Source organism: Lissotriton helveticus, chromosome 2_1 (genome assembly GCF_964261635.1).
Source record: "Lissotriton helveticus chromosome 2_1, aLisHel1.1, whole genome shotgun sequence".
Lineage (NCBI taxonomy): Eukaryota > Metazoa > Chordata > Amphibia > Caudata > Salamandridae > Lissotriton > Lissotriton helveticus.
The window spans coordinates 828031374-828050340 of NC_136059.1; the positions used below are offsets into that span (position 1 = coordinate 828031374).

General features: G+C 44.4%; 1 protein-coding gene across 1 annotated transcript in view; it reads left to right on the forward strand.

The window, feature by feature from the left end:
- HSD17B4 (hydroxysteroid 17-beta dehydrogenase 4) overlaps positions 1–18967 on the forward strand; it is an 867876-nt gene that overhangs the window by 781706 nt on the left and 67203 nt on the right. Inside the window, exon 22 of the mRNA XM_078675560.1 lies at positions 2806–2944. Coding sequence (XP_078531686.1) covers positions 2806–2944 — 139 coding nt within the window. The remainder of the gene's footprint in view (positions 1–2805; positions 2945–18967) is intronic.

The following is an 18967-nucleotide window of genomic DNA, read 5'->3' on the forward strand; positions in this document are numbered from 1 at the left end:
TTGTCCCAGGCCCGGCCCTTAGCATCCTCCACACGTGCCGCCATGGACCACTGGGTCGTTTCGAGGGTGACTACTTTCTTCTGTAGAGATGTAATATCATCCTCCACCCCGGAAATCCGCGTTTCAGTCTCGGTGATGCGGGCCACTGCGTTCCGCAGATCCTGGAGGAGAAGCAAGACGTCGGAAACCACGGCCCCGATCTATTGTTTCATTAAGTTTGATATTATCACAGTTGTCCCATTTTACACCTCCTATTTTATATCATATTTTTTGTAAATGATACTAATTTTTATTCATAACTTTTTTTGGCCCTTACATTAATTCCCTCTAAATTGCTTACACTGAGCTGATCTTTACTTCCCCTTTTTCTGTGTTAAGCATTGAGCTCGGCCTGAGTAAAAAGAGAAGAATGAAAGATACCTTTGATTCACCTTAATTCCTCAGTAAATGTGTTTACTCGTTCTTAAATGGATAGGGGTATTACATTGAGCATTTACTGTAGGGCTCTATTCGCACCTTGCAAGTGAACTCCTCGCATTATTGTTTTCCATTCATTTTTCCACCACTGAGGGCAGTTTCACTTACCGGATTCTAACTTTGTGGTATGAGACTACATGTGCTCCACTCATGTAATAAAGGACAATGTTGCTGGGGCTACCAGTTCTTCAATACAATATAGAAGTACTGCCTCACGACCTATATTTCTTTTATCTGATTCAACATGAATTCAACATGTGCTGCACACAGTTAGACAATAACAAAAAACATAAACATATTTATGAATCTTTATTTATTTATTTTCTTTGTTTTCTTTGTTTTTTCAAAATTATTTTTATACTAACTTTTGTCAATTTTACATATAAAATTAATATTGTAGACATATACCCATAACTTTACAATATACTAACGTTTTCATGTGTCAACATCATCAACCCTAGGTAAAGTGACAACAAGAATCATTCCAGCAAACTCTCATACATGCATACCTCTTCAACTACACTCATACCACATTCATAGCTACATTCATAACTACATATATCTGGAAAGTGGGAGACATAAAGTTGTTTTTAGTCTCCACAGCCATTTAGAGCAACTGCATATAGCAGGATCTGAATAGCATTCACCAATGAGAGTTTGCTGGAATGATTCTTGTTGTCTCTTTACCTAGGGGTTGATGATGTTGGCACATGAAAATGTTAGTATATTGTAAAGTTATGGGTATATGTCTACCATATTAATGTTATATGTACAATTGACAAAAGTTAGTATAAAAATAATTTTGATAAAACAGAAAAAAAAATAAAGATTCATAAATATGTTTGGTTTTTGTTATTGTGTAACTCTATGTGCAACCCATGTTAAATTCATGTTAAATCAGATAAAAGAAATATAGATCGTCAGGGAGTACTTTTATATTGTATTGTTGTTCCTCCCCTCTTCTCCCTGACCTTAAAAGTTTTCTTCTAGAGGGGTCCCCTTATCTTGCATAGCTACCAGTTCTTCCTCAAGCTATTTTACCATCTATAGATAGTTATTGCACATGGTCCCGTTCCTGTATTCTTCTAGTTCGGTCTCCTCAAATTTGTTAGGTGTTGATCAACTGTAGGCACACAATAATGTGTTCTGTTGTAAATACCTCAAAGAAGGTATCATTCAGTCATTGTAATATTTCCACATCTACTCTTAAAAGCCTTCCCACTGCCTTGTGCCTAACGTTTACACCTTTGTGCGCCTTCCCCTCACTCTCACCGTCGACATTACAATTTGGTGGCTAGTATCAACAGAAGAAGAATGTGTAAATCAGGAGGGACATATGCATGTGTGGGCCAGTGTAGCCTGTGTGAAACCTAGTGTAAAATATTTACCCTTGCAAACCGTTGCAACACATGAGATTGAGAACTTTCTGTATGGCGTGTACATTATGCAGTGGATGCTATGTGTACGTGGTTAAAGATGCATGGTTCATCAGTGTTTTGTCGCATCCTATGCTGCAAGAGGCTCTCCTACCCTAAAAACCATAATACAAATCCAGTTATAAAAATTATAGCTCATTTGTTCTTTTATTCTATTGGTGACACACACATCCATCTATGTTCAGCATATGTTACTCAATAAATATTTCCAAAGAGGGAACACAAACAGCCAGGAGGGGAAGTGGTACACCGGTGGTCCGACCGCCCTATAACAAGTTGACTGGTTGGACCGCCATGGGACTGCTGCCATCAGGCATACATGATCCCTGGTGGTCTTGCAGCGGTCTGAGGCCCCTAATATCCTGCGGCAGTGTCAAGCATATTACGAGTTTCCTCATTGCCACAATTTTCATGGCGGTGAGCCCGCCAAGGAAAATGTGGTGGTGAGAAAACAAAGGGGGCCTCTTGGCGTCATGCAAGATGGCACATGGTGTGCATCCCTCTAGTCTGCATGCACCACCAGTTCCTGCAGGACATGGACCTGACAGTCCATGCCCCGCAGGCGTGTGAAATGGCATTCCCATTGCGGTGCCTTGCTAAGTTTCACGTATGAGCCTTACAATGCACAGCCATGGGCAAGCCGCCGCTGGACCACCCAACCTGAATCCGACGGGGAGACGCACTATGGCTTTGGCGGTGTGGCAGCGGGTGGCTAGCATGACCCTCAGCCGCATTGCCAAAGTCATAATAAGGCTGTTAGTCTTGGTTTATCCATCCTATTCTGTGCAGCTAGGTAGGCATTGCAGCCAAAGTAGTGAGGCGCGGGTAAATACATAGGTATGTGTACACCTTTCAAGTGGATGATGAATGCATATTTATGTTGGATTAACAGGCTCCTGAGCTCAAGAGTGATGTTATCTTCAAGGAAATAATCCGTCGTATTAAAGATCTTGGAGCAGAGATGGTGGCGAAGGTAAACGCCATCTTTCAGTGGGACATCACAAAAGATGGGAAGACGGTGGCGCAGTGGAGTAAGTGACACTTCATAGATTTTCGGAATCAATTAACATTTTAACAAACTCATAATGCATTTATTGACAAAAGCAGTTCATGGGCGGGCCTCCTCCTTTGTAAAAGGGAAATTAGGCCTGGTATGTGTTTGCATTAATTCTATTTAATGTGTTACATAAAAACAAAATGAGAAGTTTTTTAATTAACGATACTGCAAAGTGCATTCATTGAACATAAAATGTGCGTAATAGACTATATTCTGTGTTTCATCCAGTGCTGCATACTTGATTGGTAAGTGAGAAGATCACGCCTCATGAGACTGGCTCTGTTAGCCATGCTTCACATATAGGTGTACATTTCAGAAACATGGACCTTCTGCCTTTTCGGCCTACAAATTGTTGTGCTGGGTTATGATGCTTTTCTCAATGTTTTGCATCAAATCCATTTCATACCAGAGAGTTCTCGGCGTTGTGCGAGGTTTGAGGCATGAATTCGGCCATGCTTGCTGTAAAAGACACATCAATTACCTATTTGATAAATGCTAGAAACTTAAAAATCTTTATTTTTGTATTGTTTCTACCGTTGTGAGAATTTCTATCACTTAAACCGGCTGCTGATATTTGCAAATGCAAAATGTACACTTTTAATAAATCCATATTTGTAAAGCGCGAACCGATCACCCCATAAGGGTTTCATGGCTCTGGTGGTCGCTGGGGAGATTAGGTGAGCTATTGCCCAGAGTCACATGATGCTGAGCTGAGCTGCCACCATTGCCGGGGATCGAAAGGTGAACCGGAGTCAGTCGCTCTGGCCGCTGCACCACACCTCCCCCCTTTTGATTCTGAATACTAAAATAATGTAAATCGGAAAATAATCTTCGTTTGCACTATCTGGTGAGTAAACCCTCTGTATGACTATGCATAGTATTTGAACATAGATCTGTAATGCTGAACCGTTGTCTAAAAGTCTGGTAGCTCACAAGTAGCAGGCATCAAATATAGATTAATTCTTGTTTTCAATTTAGTGTTTCCTCCTTGTAGGAAAAGTTGGGCATCTGTTATAACATCTCATTAAATCGAGATTCAAGCTTCCTGGATTTCCAAATCCTCATCAAGAGGCTCGTTTTGAGCTTAGAGTTTTGTTCGTTGCTGCATGGTGCATTATAATAGCTAGATAAAGCAACTGATGTTCGCCATTTTATGTCCTATTATTATTTGTTATTTTAATTTTTTAATTAGGAGTTTGTAGAGTGCGCAGCTACCCCTAACGGGGTTGTCCCGGCACCAAGGCAGTCGCCTGATTACAGGCGCGAGGGGGACTAGATGACGGTGAAGAACCAGGTTTTCAAGGCACGCCGAAAAGTGAGTTTTGTCTCCGATAAGCGGATGGAGAGTGGCAGGGCATTCCAGAGTTTAGTGATTCTAACCTCGAAGGCCCTGCCACCAGTCCTAGCCTTACAAAAGCAGGGAATGACAAGGAGACACAGATGGTTGGATTTCAGTGCTTGGTCGTGATGGTAGTGGTAGATTCTGGCTCTCAGGTACGCCGGGCCTAGTCCCCGGAAGGCTCTGAAAGCCAGGGTCAGGGCCATGAATTCAATATGCCTGGTCACAGTACCCAGTGCAGGTTTCTATGGTGGGGGTGATCGACTGACGGAAAGGTATCTTGCACATCAATCTAGCAGCAGCATTTTAGATTATCTGCAGTCGCCGAGTCAGATAAGCGGGGAGACCCAGGTAGAGACTGTTGGCGTAGTCCAGGTGAGATGTGATTAGTGCATGGACTACTGTTTAAGGCCTTCCAAAGGAAGGAAGTGGAGGAATTTTCGCGTAGTACATAGCTTCCAAAAGCATGAGAAGGAGACTTGCCTGATTTGGGTTTTACAGGAGAGTTTGTTGTCGAATCTGACACCCAAATTACTCACAGAGTCAACAGGCTTAGGAGGAGGAGTCATCTATTGTGGCCACCATAGCGCGGGGTGTGGGAGGGGATTTTTGGTTAAAAAAAGAGTACCCCGGTTTTGTCCGGGTTGAGCTTGGGACAATTCAGTGTCATTCAGGCCGAAATGTTACTCAGGCATCTTCTGAGGTTAGCAAAAGCAGCTTCTGATTGCTCCTCGAAGGAGATCACCAGTTGGGTGTCATCCGCGTAGGAAACCACCCTCACACCGCAGGATTCCACCAGCGCTACAAGTGTAGGCAATGAAAAGAAGAGGACTCATGGCAGATCCCTGGGAAACCCAACAAAGCAAGGTTTTTTTTCAATTTTTTATGAGAAAATTCAGAACATTTATCTTCAGTTTCCAGCAGAGACCCCCTTCTAGCTGTCTCATGGAGCAAGTATTAATCTCAGCGCCTCAATTATTGAGGATTGACCCTATTTCAGAGGATGATTCTGCTAAGGAACTTGCTAAATGCATATCTGTATGCCCTTGTGATTTCTGTCCGCCTTTAATCCTAAAACTTGCCTCTAGTACTATTAAACCTGTGCAAAGGCAGATCTGCCAACATTAAGCAACTTTAGGCCAATAACACTTATTCCTGCTGCAACAAAGATTTTGGAGAAATCAGTCGACAGGCAGTTAACCCATGTTTGGGATATCTATTATCTTGCTGCATGTTTCTCAATCTGGCAATCACACAGGTTTTAGTACTGAATCCGCTTTTTTGGAAGTTACTGAAACATCAAAGAAAACATTGATCAGGGCCAGTAGGCTATGGTGGGCCTGCTCAACTAATCAGCTCCCTTTGATACTGGCTCGCATTCGCTCCTCCTGGAAAGAATCAGTATGCTGGTATTCAAGGCATGGTGTTCCCTTGGCCAAAATCCTTTCTCGAGGGCAGATCAGACTGTGCACCTTCTACCATTTACATGTACTCCGAAACTACTTGCGTTTGGAGTTCTGCAGGACTGAGCACTGAGCCCTACCATGTATGAATCGCTAGACAAGTTAGTCAAATTTTGAGGCTTTCAAGTAATATCGTATGCAGACGACACCCAGCTTCTCCTGTCTGTTCAGGAACATGACAATGATGCCCTTTTAACCTTAAAGCAATGCCTGCGTGGAGTAGCAGTGTTGATGAACTCAAATTTCTTAGATTGAACTCTGATAAAACAGTTTTTGGGGTTAAGTGTTTGCGTGGCCCAAATAAATGGTGGCCAGATGAACTTAGTCTTCCTTCAACCCCTGCTTCCACTGCTAGACATATTATTCCAGTCTTTCCCTTTTAACCCAAATTCAATATGTTTCTGCTGTGTGTTTCGCAAAACATAAATCACTTTAAAAATTGATACACTTGGTCTGGAAAACACACAATAAATTATTGTTCACATAGTTGTAACGTCCGGACTGGACTATGCGAATAGTCTATAAGTGGACCTCCCTGCCTTTCTGGCTCAGAGATTTGAGACTGTGCAAAATGCTGCAGCAAGATTGATTTTGAAAATTCTACTTCGACAATCAGACTTGCCTCATTTGAAGCACCTTCCTAGCCGCCAGTAGTCAAACACTTCAAATTTAAGGCACTTACATGTACATTTAGAGCCTTAGTCTGTCAAGTACCTCTTTACCTAAAGAAAAGAACTCAGCCTTACCAGAAATGTAGGTCTTTAAGATTTAATAATTTTAGCCTCCTTCAAGTACAAAACTCTTCAAAGCCAGAAAAGGTGGCAGATCTTTCGCATTTCTTACGCCCAGATTTTGGAATTTATTTCCTATCAGCCTATGTCAGGCTCCTTCTGAGCTCATCGTCAAAAAGAAGCAAAAAACTTTCCTGTTTGATGATGTTTAATATCAACTTGCCCTTTCTTGTCTAGTGCTCAGCTTCTCCACTTGTACTGGAATGTTTCTCCGAAAGCAACAGTGTGCTGTAAAATTGTAATTGATTGATTGATACCTAAACAATATCCAGCTTTCTCACTGCTAATTGCAAACCTTTAAAGAAGTGCTCCCACTAGAAGTATACAGGAAGTAGGTTGGTAATAAAATCCAAGACTCTGTTAAATACCTGGGGATTAGACTTGACTCCTACCTAAGCATGAAAGATCATATCAATGCCTCTGCGAAAAGCGCAATTCTACACACTGAAAATATAAAAAATGTCAAACTCTTCATTCCCAGTGAAGATCTAAAGAAGGTGGTGCGATCCGTAGTCTTACCCAAGCTAGACTATTGCGACGCAGTGGTTATGGGTACCCAAAAATCTTACTAGTCCCACTGAAAGCCACTCTTTATGCAGTGGCTAGACGTGTATCGGGTTAAAGGCTCTTTAATCACATCGCTCCCACCCTCAAACTACTCAGCTGGCTACCAATCGAGGTAAGGGCCATACTTAAAACTGCCTGCATAACCTGCAAAGTGTTCTACAGTGAAAAGCCAATCTACCTCACAAATAAACTATCCAAAGGCAGCCAAAAGAGACCACTACGAAGCTCAAACAGAACACTCAAGATCCCTCCTAAATTTAAGAGAGAAAAATCGCGCACCCATTCCTTCTCCGGGAATGCTCCAGAAATCTGGAAATCCCTGTCCGGGAAAATCAACTCTTCCCTCACTTCAAGAAGAAACTAAATCTTCTCCTCTTCAGAAAACACCTAAAACCACCTTAAAGCTCCTGCCTAGCCTGCTGGCACCACTACCCTGGGGAAATCTTTGTCTCTAGTTACCTCCATCAACAAGAGGCCTTACCACCTATCTTTACTTCTGTGTTTGAGTTTAAGTTTGAGTTTAAAATTATTTATATAGCGCACTTTCACCAGCGGTTTCATGGCGCTGCAACAGACAGACCTCCTAAGTGGGAATGACAGAAATTAAGTAAGGGGGAAGACAGAGACAATAAGTGAACTAATTAAAAGATTTAGCAAATAAATAAGCTTTTTTTCGTATTTATTGCTACTATGTGTTTGCTGTTATTATTTTACTCTCTCGGTAATTTTGTACAATTGCATATGTGCTCTGCAGAGCCATATGTATTTTGTATACCGTAACTACCTCAGAATTGTATCTGCAATCTTCCCACAATATCCTTGTACACCTCGTCACATAATATCACCTCATATCTGTTTGAACCCCAAAATATATCTTATGTATGCTTATGCAATTTCTTGCCTCGTATACCGCATCACTTCCTGTCACTATGTATCTGCATTTATTCCAAATGCATATCAAATACATGATGCTAACTCTGTGAAGCGCTCCGATGCCCTCGGGACGAGTTTGTGCTATATAAAACTCAATAAAATTCATTTAACTCAGTGCATTATGCATTCGTACAGTGAATCAAAATTCAGCGTGTTGATTAGACCTTGTGTTCATTAATGGTCACCTGTTAGAGACACAGCAGAAAGGCTGGATGGAGGGAGGGGAAGAGCATAGGTGGCACATCTAGCTTTTTTCAAATGAGTTAATTTACATGGTAGATGAGTAATGCAGTAATTTGCTAAAATGTTCAATGAAAAATTTAAAATCAGAGTTTCTGATGGATACTTCGAACCGCAGATTCCTCACTTTAGAATATCCCCCAGGTGCCAGACAGGATCCAGAGATTTTTTTCCACAGCACTGCTCCTGTGTGGTGCTGTGCAGGCTTGCAGCTGCTCCATACTGCCCCAAAATTGACTGAGCAGAGCCACATATGAGTGCCACCCATAACCTCTGACACCAGTTCCTTCAAGGCACAGTTCTGGACTCTGTCCCGATGTTGTGGCATTTCTGCAACTATTCCCCTGCCTGCTCAAACTTTCAGGTAAATTGAAGTCCAAAGGCTAGCATAAAAAAACAAAGTGGGGCTCAACCCGATCTCGCAGCCCCAACTCCAAAGAGAAAGCGCAATGGCACCAAGATGCAAGTAACACTGCATTGAGATCGCCTACCCCTGAGCGGATTCCTCAGTGGACACCAAAGTGTTCCAAGTTTCCCTGGCTATCGTGCACCTCGGAGCATGTTGAGTCCAGCAAACAGGCTATACTGCAGATATTCAGTGTCCTTCCAGCTTCCAATGTTGCCACTTCGGATCCCTTGGAGCTGCAGGGCTCTCCAGTAAGGTTAGTGTCAGCAGGTCCTCCCCTTGATCTGCCTGCCCACTTGGGACACACTACTGAACCTCTACCGACTCCTGTACAGACTTTTACACCAGCTCAACAATCTACTGCAAGGCCTACCACCAGACACTGGAAGAATACCTGGGGCAAAGGCATATTTCAGATCCCGAACTGACATAAGGCCAAGCACAACCAATGTTGCACAGCGAAATTATGGAAGAGAAGGTAGCCATCATGTAATCTGAAATTAATTCTGCCCTCTTCCACATTACAGCTTTCAGTAGAGGCTCCACTATCTATTTTCGGTTTTGATTCTGACTCTGTGCCAGAGCAGTGTGCATTTCGAGATGATGATGATAGGAAGGGGGATAGCATGTACCCCCCTCATTACACGGATGATGCAATATGCTTTGACCTTGACTCTTCACAAGGGCCTCAAACAAAGAAGAGTGAGGTATAACGAGGAGAAATATCTTTGTTTCTCCTCGTTTTTTCCTTTTTCTACTATGCACTGGCCAAAGAAACAGAGCTTCCAGAAGGTCAGAGAAATTCCATTCCATCAGGGCTAAGACTGCTGCCAGTGTGTTAGCATGTAGAATGCCTGTCCTTGACAAATGCCAAGCTGTGACGCAAGCAGCAGTGCATACACATAGAGCACTATTGCCTTGGCAGGCGGGTCTGGCAAACACATTTTGCCCACTCGGTTCTACAAGACTTTTTGAGCTGTTCTGAATTAAAACTCTCCACCTTGGGGAGGTATTGCTTTGATATCTATTTGAGATTAGGAATCTGCAGTTAGCAGCAGCTATCAGAAGAACAAGTTACTTACCTTCAGTAATGCTTCTTCTGGTGGATACTGTATCTATTTGCAGATTCCTATCTTCTCTCACTGCCCTGTGGCCCCCTTTAAGCATCTGAAAAGTTTTTATTCCGCACACTAAAAGCAACAATTGTGTACACTTCACGCCTGAGGGGGCAGAAAGGGTCCAGATAAGAAACTTAAATCAGCACACATGAGAGACACTGCAGGGGTCAACTGCTTCCGTGTGTCACTAATTATTGGTCAACAAGTTTCTGCCAACTTGACCCTCAGAAGAGGTTTAATGGCATTCATCAGGACCTTGAAGTATCGCTCCTGCTCAAATAAAGTGCTCATAAAGGAAAAAATAATAACCGAATTTAGTGGTCCACAAAAGTTTCAACAGCAGATCCACTTTATTACAACCCACTATCGTTGAATGTCGTACCTCAACCTGAGGGACCCTGGCGTGGTGCTCAGGGTGCACTCTGTCCATTATGCAGTTCCCCTGGAACGCCCAACCACCACAAGGTTAAAGGACACCATATTTTGAACGCTGGCAGAGAGTTATGCTGCAAGATCAGGTTTTCATTGTTGTTCCGAATGACGTTTGATCTCTTATCATGGGTTCCTTTATCCGTTCTTGAGGAGATGTATACTGCGTGATTTTTAATTACCTTTTTATTGAGCATCAAACAAGTCCAAATACAAAGGATGATCACCTCAAGGAAACAGGGGGGAGGACAAGTGACAGGGATGCAACACAGATAACCATGATGGGTTCAGCTTAGCAACATCCCCATACCCCCCATTCCCCTGCCGAAAATGTGTGATGCTAGTTTTGAAAAACATATAACGGGCCCCCCAAAACGAACTAGGACCCCCCTCACCCTGCCCCCCCAGTCCGGAGGTGACAAAATTATAAGAAAAACAATAAGAGAACAATGCAGCAAAGACAATATTGGACCATGATAGAGGAACCAGTGGTGGTGTGTAGTCCAGTCCGCAAAATCTCCAGGGGCCCCCAGCGGAGAACAAAGTCTTCATAGTCAGTCCGAAAGATGTCCGCCAGACATTCCATGGATACAATCCTCCATAACCGGGCATGCCACAGCAAGAGTGCCAGGGGCTCCGCCTTCTTCCAAGCAGCGGCTAAGGTAAGTTTGGCCGCTCCCAGACAGGTCCACAGGATAGTCTTATCAGTCTTAGTTTGCTTAGTCTGGGAAGGGTCCCAAAGGCCAAGGAGAACAGTCAATAGAGGTCGGAATCGGGTAACCCAAAATATCTTTGATGTGGGAAAGAATCTCCTCCCAGAAGGGGCGAATCTTAGGACAGTCCCACCATATATGCCTGAAACCCCCCTGGAGCCCGCACCCCCGCCAACATATATCTGAGGTGTCTGGAAGATACACCGGAGCTTAGTATGGTATAGGTACCAATCATAAAGGAGTTTATAGTGGGCTTCTCGAAGGGCCAATGAGCGAATATGCTTAGCAATGTCTCCCCATACCTGAGACCACTCTCTCTCTGAAATGTCCCTCCCCAAGACCTGTTCCCAAAAAGACATTGTAACGCGCCTGTGGGAGGTATGGCGTAAATAGTCGAAATAGCCCCCTTTATGGAACCCGCTCTCAGGGCCACAAACTCCTCCATTGCTGTACGTTCCCTAGTGGCCACCTCCCGAATAGGGGGAGACAAGACCCAGTGTTTGAGCTGGAAATCGTAATAATGTTCACTCTGCTGTAACGCAAATTCCTGCCTACATTCAGCGAAGGTCAGGACTTCTCCATCACGAAAAAGGTCAGCCACTTTAAGGCAGTCGCCTTTCCTCCAACAATGAAATGGCCCCTCCCGTGAGGTAACGGGTTTTTAGGAACCCGCTGGTGTCAGGGGATAACACCCGAAGACCTCTGAGTTCCCTTGTTCCGGACCACAGAAACACGTAGTCTTCTAGTCGCAGTCAAAGATCAAGTTTTATTGGTAGCTACCAAGTAACACGTGTCCCAGAAGTACACCACACAGAGAGTAGGTTCTTGGGAGACTGTTCGTTTTTACAGAACCAGCCGTCTCCTTATATATCAAATATATGGCTTCAAGCGAGAATTCTTGAGTTTATGGTATGGCAACACACATATTTCTACAACAATACAAAGAGCGAAGTCATGTAAGCAAGCCCATATTTTAGATGTCCAGTTTGCTGATAGATTACCCAGTTGGATCGGGAACTCCCATCAGATATAGATGAACCACCAATAAAGGAAGGTACAACCCAGCCATAAAAGGGCCATAAACAAGATACGGGGACAGGTGCGTGTTTGAAGGAAACATGGGCTGTATGTAGTGAATGGTTCGTGGAATGTTATGCGTAGATGCTATCGTATTCGGCCACTGGGCGAGGAGCTGCCTAAACAGGTTTGGCCGAAGACAGTGGAGTCAGTTGGGACAGGTCAGGGGAAAGTCACGAAAGGTGGACGTGTCTATTTGGATCAAGCTCGACCTTTAATTGACTTATCATGAGGGCAAGATGCAAGATGGATGCCGTTCACAAAATGGAGTTTAAGGGATGGGACGGAAACTGTGATTTAGGGGTGTTGGCAACCCTCGATTGTAACGCAAATACATAGGAATGATGTCCTAATCATTATCGGTTCGTAGACACCAAAATCGTCTCGGTACGTTGAGGTTTCGTGACACGGGTATTGGACCTCGATATCGGGAATACCCACAGGGTCCGGATTTTGGGAACCACACCCGAAGCGCCGGGGGAAAATCTGGGTTGAAATGAAAGTCCAGCCCGCCCTCCTGGTAACCTTGTCCCAGGTGATCAACGTGGTATGGGTCGGAGTACTCAGGTAAGCATTGGGGGGGGCGGTCCTTTCTAGGCTTCCACAACACATCCCAAATATAATGCCCCACCATGGCGCGATCCATGTGAAGCCAATGCTTCTCGGACTCTCTGGCCGACCATTCAGAGGCCACCCTGATAATATAAGGCGAAATCAGGCCGAGCCAGACCCCCTTTAACACATGGACGTCGAAGTACCTGATGCGGTAGGCGTGCCCTCCCCCATGCCATATGAATTTGATGATCCACGAGCGAAGGGTCGGCAACAGACTACTTTCCAATTCAATAGAGAGTGCCTGAAAGAGATACACGAGTTTAGGTAAAACATTCATTTTTATAGCATTGGTACGTCCCAGCCAGGAGATGTAAAGGGGGGACCACCGCTTGAAGTCTTGTTGGAGCTGGGCCATAAGAGGCGGGTAATTCGCTTTATATAAGTCGCCCAGTTTAGCCGTGAGGTACACCCCCAAATAGAGTAAGGAATGTTTAGCCCATTGGAACGGTGTCGTGGTTTTTAGGCGAAGCACCTCTGCCGGGCAGAGAGTGAGATTGAGAATGAAAGACTTCGTGTAATTTATCTTAAAGCTGTCCACTTGTTCAAAACAACGCAGCTCATCCTGCACCGCCCGCAGCGACTGTGCCGGGCTCTCAAGCGAGAGGAGGATGTCATCGGCGAAGAAGGAGGCCTTATGTTCATCCCCGCCAAAGGAGATGCCTCGGATTGCAGTATTATCTCGAAACCGAAATGCCAAGGGCTCACTACTCAGGACAAACAAGAGGGGCGAGAGGGGGCACCCCAGCCGAGTGCCCCTGCTCAGAGCAAAAGAGGAGGAGGAACAACCGTTAACCAGTACTCGGGAGGTAGGGTGGCGATAATTGGCCTTCACCATGTTAATAAAAGGCTCCACAAACCCAAATTTCCGCATAGTTAAAAAAAGGAAGGCCCAGTCCACCCGATCGAAAGCTTTCTCCGCATCAAAGCCCACCAACACTGCGGGGATCCGTAGTCTCGTAGCCTTTTCGATCAGATGTACTGCGCGCCTAATACTATAGTGCATTTGTCTGCCCTGTATAAAACCCGACTGGTCGGGATGGATCAAGGCAGGCATCAGCGTTCCCAACCGCGTTGCCAAAATCGCAGAGTAGAGCTTGGCGTCTAAATTGAGAAGTGCAATGGGTCTGTAGGAGCCACAGTGTTGCGGATCCTTACCGGGCTTGGGGATCACCGATATCACTGCTTCTGCCATGGAACCAGACACCTGCTCATCAGAAGCAACCGCCCGGAACAGAGCTGTAAGGTGGGGAATAAGCTCTGTTGAGAAGCATTTGTAAAAATGGGCCTAAAGCCATCAGGACCCGGCGCTTTATGCAGTTTGAGTCTCGAAATAGCCTCCTCCTGTGTGATGGGGGCATCCAGCTCCGCAGCCGAAGCCCGCGGAAGCTGCGGAAGGTCAAGGGTGTCTAAGAACTGCTGTTGCCGCGCCATATCTGGATCGGTGCCCTGTTAAATCTCACTAGAGAACTCCCCGAACAATTCTGCTGGAGTCCGAATGTATGAGGTGACCTTGATGGTCTAAAATCCCCCCGATAAAGTCTTTCTCCCGCTGCACCCGCAGCTGGCGAGCTAGATGGGGAGCCACCTTATTGCCCTGAGTGAAGGCGGACTGCCGAATCTTCAGTAGGGTGAACTCCGCCCGATTGGAATATATAGACCGTAATTTGCCCCGAAGAGCAGTAAGTTGCCTCTAAAGAACCCGATTTGGGTTAGCTTTGTGAGCTCTCTCTACGGCCTCCAATTCTTTCTCCAGCGCCTTTCGTTCCTTCACCCCCTGTTTATTTATTGTCGAATTAAGCTGGTTACATTGCCCCCGAATTACAGCCTTAAAGGCATCCCAAGTAATCTGGGGGAGGTATCTTGTGGGTCATTATGGACAAAATAGTCGGCAATGGCCGCGGGGAGATCCTCTTAGGCCACCGGATCTCGAATCAGAGCTAGCGGAAAATACCACCGAGGGGATCGAGAAGAGGCTCCAGTCCAATGAAGGCCCAAAGCAACCAAGCTATGATCCGACACCTAAATCGGAAGTATCTGAGCAGCCTGGAGGGCTCCCAACAGGGATTGACTGGTAAAAATATAATCAATTCTGGAGTATGTCCTATGAACATGGGAAAAATGTGTATAGTCCTTGGTAGTAGGATGGAGTAAGCGCCAAGAATCTACGAGCCCTAACTCAGTGATTTTCTGTTGTATCCTACGTGGGAAGGTGCTGGTGGCGGCCCTGTTGGTGCTCGAACTATCCAGAGACCCCTTCCATACGAGGTTAAAATCCCTCAACAGGATAATATCCCCCTCAGCAAAACTCCCCACGAGGTCAAGAGTCTGTGAGAGGAAAGCAGGTTGCCCCGAGTTGGGAGCGTACAATGAAACAAAAGTACAGAGCCTGCCCCTCAAGCGACCCTTGACTAGTAATAGTCTCCCCTACCTGTCAGATTTAAGAGACACAAATTGAAAAGCTGCCGAGCCATGGAAAAGTAAGACCACCCCATTGTGTTTCGAGGTGGCAGAGGAGGTATAGATCAACGGGTAGCTTCTGTGGCGTAACCTAGAGACCTCCGCCCTCTTAAGATGAGTTTCTTTGAGGGCTACCACGTCAAATTTGTGGTCTTATACATACTTCCAAACCTTTTGGCGTTTTTGCGAGGAGATCAGCCCCTTGACATTCCAAGAAGCAATGTTACCATCAAGAAAAAAGTACCCCCTTCCTCCCCCCCAGACTGCTGCAGGCACCCCCCCCCCCCAAAAAAGCCCCCGGTACGCCAAGGATCCGACCCCAGCCACCCTCACTAACCACCTCCTCACCCTCCCAGCACTAGAAGAGGAGAACCCTGTCTCAACAAGAAAGAAAATCCAACCAACTGCACAAAACCACCCCCCATAGTCACCACCGGAATCCCTCCCCCCTCCCTGAACTGCCTCCCAACATCCCCAAAACGCAACCGCCGAAGGACCCGTAGGCTTCCAGCTCATACCCCCCCTCCCCCAAAGGGAGGAATACTGGATGTCACGGACAAAGCCCGCTCCCCCCCCCCGATCGTAAAGCTAGAAAAAACTAGGGAACAATAGTATGGCATATACTGCGTGATTTTAAACAAAATCATATTATTGGTGAGGTTGCTGAATTTGCTTGTCAGCATTTGTTGATGATTGAAGGGTGCAATCGTTAGCAATCATTTGAACAACTCTCCTAAGTGGGTTCAAATTATGATTGGAACAGTTTGCTTAAGTATTTCATCTGTATTTCAGTGGCCCTGAAGAAGCAACTGTGTCGCAAAATGTGTGTTGCCTGTAATCATACATCTTATTAAATTACACACGTCTTAGATTCTATCCATAGAGACAGAAGACTTTATAATTAGGTTGAAAATGTGAATAAATCACCTTATCGGATGACCTACGGATTAACTGTGATGGACATTTAATTCTTCTCCCAGATCAATAGGTTTAATGACCCAAAGCAGCCCGCTAATTCATGCTGGTACCGGCTGTTTCAAATTGCTCATCAAGGATTCAGTGGACCAAGTGCCAGAAATCTTCAGGCTGCCTATTCGTCGACACAAAGATATTTTCTGAAATTTCGGAGTATTTGGGCATCCAAAGAAGCCATAATTATCAAATTGATAGTTTGCTCGGACTGTTGATTGTAGATGTGTTTTCAAGGAGGATGACCCACGCACACAGACGATATCATGTGTAGATGCAGTTCCAGATAAATGTGTCCCAGTGTGCACATAATTGAATTGAAACGAATGGAAAGTAACAATGGTTTCAAATATACCAACGAAAAGAACGTTATCTTAGATATCGATACTTAACATTCAGGGTTAGCATTCTAAACTATGTTTATTTCAAACATTGGCGTCTTGAAAAATAATGAAATGCAATGAAGAGGGACGAACTGCAAATAACGATGAGGTATTTTGTTTGTGTTTAGTGTTTACTATTTAAATATAGTCTCAACATTACGTTTTTTAGATTGACAAAGGCAGGTGACCTGCCGAAACGCGTCTCTCTTTAATGCTGGGTCGAGGGAGGCCAAAAACAATAAAAGTATGGTTCAGATATGTAGACCTCGTGTGCGTACCCTCTTCTTTCTTCGGGGAAGAAGCAGAATGCGAGTAATATATATATGTATATTATGTATATGTATTTTTTTTTGCCAATAATTTAGGTGCGGTTTGATGAATCTTCATTAAACTTATCCCCCAAAAATCCATCCCCCCCCCCCGCTTTTTTATGGAAGTTTTGGGGCGATCCATGTAGCGGGAGCAGAGAAAAGGGGGTATCCCAAACGTGTTTTCCCCATGCAATTTTCCATAGGAACTTTGGACAACGCTTCAGCCAAAACTGCTGAACGAAATTACAACAAATTTGACAGAAAGCTAGGTTTTTACCCAGAAAGTGTGCTTTTATGGTCTAGCCTGACAGCGCGGCTGTCGCCAGACAATTATGTGGGTACCACTAGAGAGGGGCTTTGGCTCTGCCCACATGTTGGGAGCCAAGAGTAAATGTTTTGATTGGGCAGAAGTTGTGTGTTTCCCCAAAAAGTGCTTGCCCTCTACCAGCTATGATCATTGTATCCAATTGTCCAGTTGGCTGAGCTTGAACTTTCAAGGGTGTACACATGACATTGTAATACTGTAAATGTCTCTTAGATAACGATATAAATTATGGTGTTTGTCTTTCTCGGCAACAGCACAAATGGAAAGAGGGCAGTCATTAACCTACCTGGATTTTTAGGTCTGGTTTGACAGTGCAATGTTTCCCTGAACTTTTAAGCTACACCAATATTGTTCTACAGTTCTACATAAATACATATGCCATTGGCTGGCGTCAACATCAACAGAGATGTTGGACATCCATTTTAGACCTCAGCCCTGTGTCATCATAACAACAACAAAAAAACATATAAGGGGCGGAGTATAGATCTCCTGCTTCCCCTAGCCATTGTGGGGGGAGTCATACAGGAACCCCTGCTTAAGGGCTGGGAGTCACTTTGGCAGCGGGGCCAAAATTGAAATAATAATTGTTTTTCCGGTATTTCAGTACAGCTGGATTTTGTAAATACTTGTTTTAAAGGATGAGAATCCTTTTTTCAATAAAATTCCCCCCTGGGTGAGACATAGCCCAAGGGGGTCGGCACATTTCATATTTTTAAATTTGCGTAGGAGGGGTGTGTGTGCGTGTGTCCCGTCCCCCACTCTCAAAAGTGGTACATATCCCTGACTGCCCCATTTCCCCAAGGGCTGGCATGTGTTGGTTGAAGTCACGGAACCCCCATCTCTGTGACCCAAAAGTAAAGAGCAGGGGGATTTTTCTGCACATCCCGGGCTTTGCAGTGGGGCACATACCGCAGCTGCACAACCTGTCCACATGGAGCAGGCAAAGCCGCCAGCTTCCTCAGCCATTCCAAAAACAACCCATAAAAAAATATCAAAAGAGTTGCAGTCTCGTTGCTTCAGTAACAGATATAAATGTCCTTCTCTTGGCTGTAGTGCCCCATAGTGAATCATTGGATGCATGACCCAGGACAGCTTACCATTATTTTCAAAGCTCTCCTATCTGGAGCTGAATGCTCTTGAGCTGGAGTGTGGGTCCTCTTGTGGTTGGTGCCATAGCTGCATTGTGTGGCTTGAAGAGTGCTAAAGAAAAACTCAAACACAAGTTTATTTTTATTTGGATTACCCGTGCTTTATTATGAGATTAAACTTTAATGTTTGTTTTAATAATGAACTTAATGGGCTATGGTTATAGATTTAATTCGTTTTTCTGCTGAATTATATCGCGGCTAATTTTTTCATGTGGTGACCCTTTCACAAAGCCAAAAGGTCTGCTTTACATATGTTTATGTCCTGATCCCGGACAAAGTCAAAAGGCCTGCCTTTATATATTGATGACCTGATCTCCTCATAAAGCCATTAGTCCTGCTTTTTTTAAGTAACACTCCTATATTGTAATGTTGCATCTGGTATAGGTGGTGGATTGTTGTTTTTGGGGTAATTAAGCACAAATGGTCAAATGTGGTTTCTTTGTCACCAGGGATATGAACATTTATTTAATGAATGCTCATTTTGGGTGTGTATGTGTGTGTAAAAAATGTACTTTTCCTCATACAAGAAAGAGCACTAAGTAGACAAATTATGGTGTACTATTGGTGCCTTACAGCGAACAAGTATTGCTATCCCCAAAACACCTACTCTGAGTAGGCCTTGGACTGCTCTGCTTCACTACCCTGAGTAACAGGTGCTACAATAGTGCATTTGGCTCTCAATCCGGAGAAAATTGTGGATGAATTACTTGTAA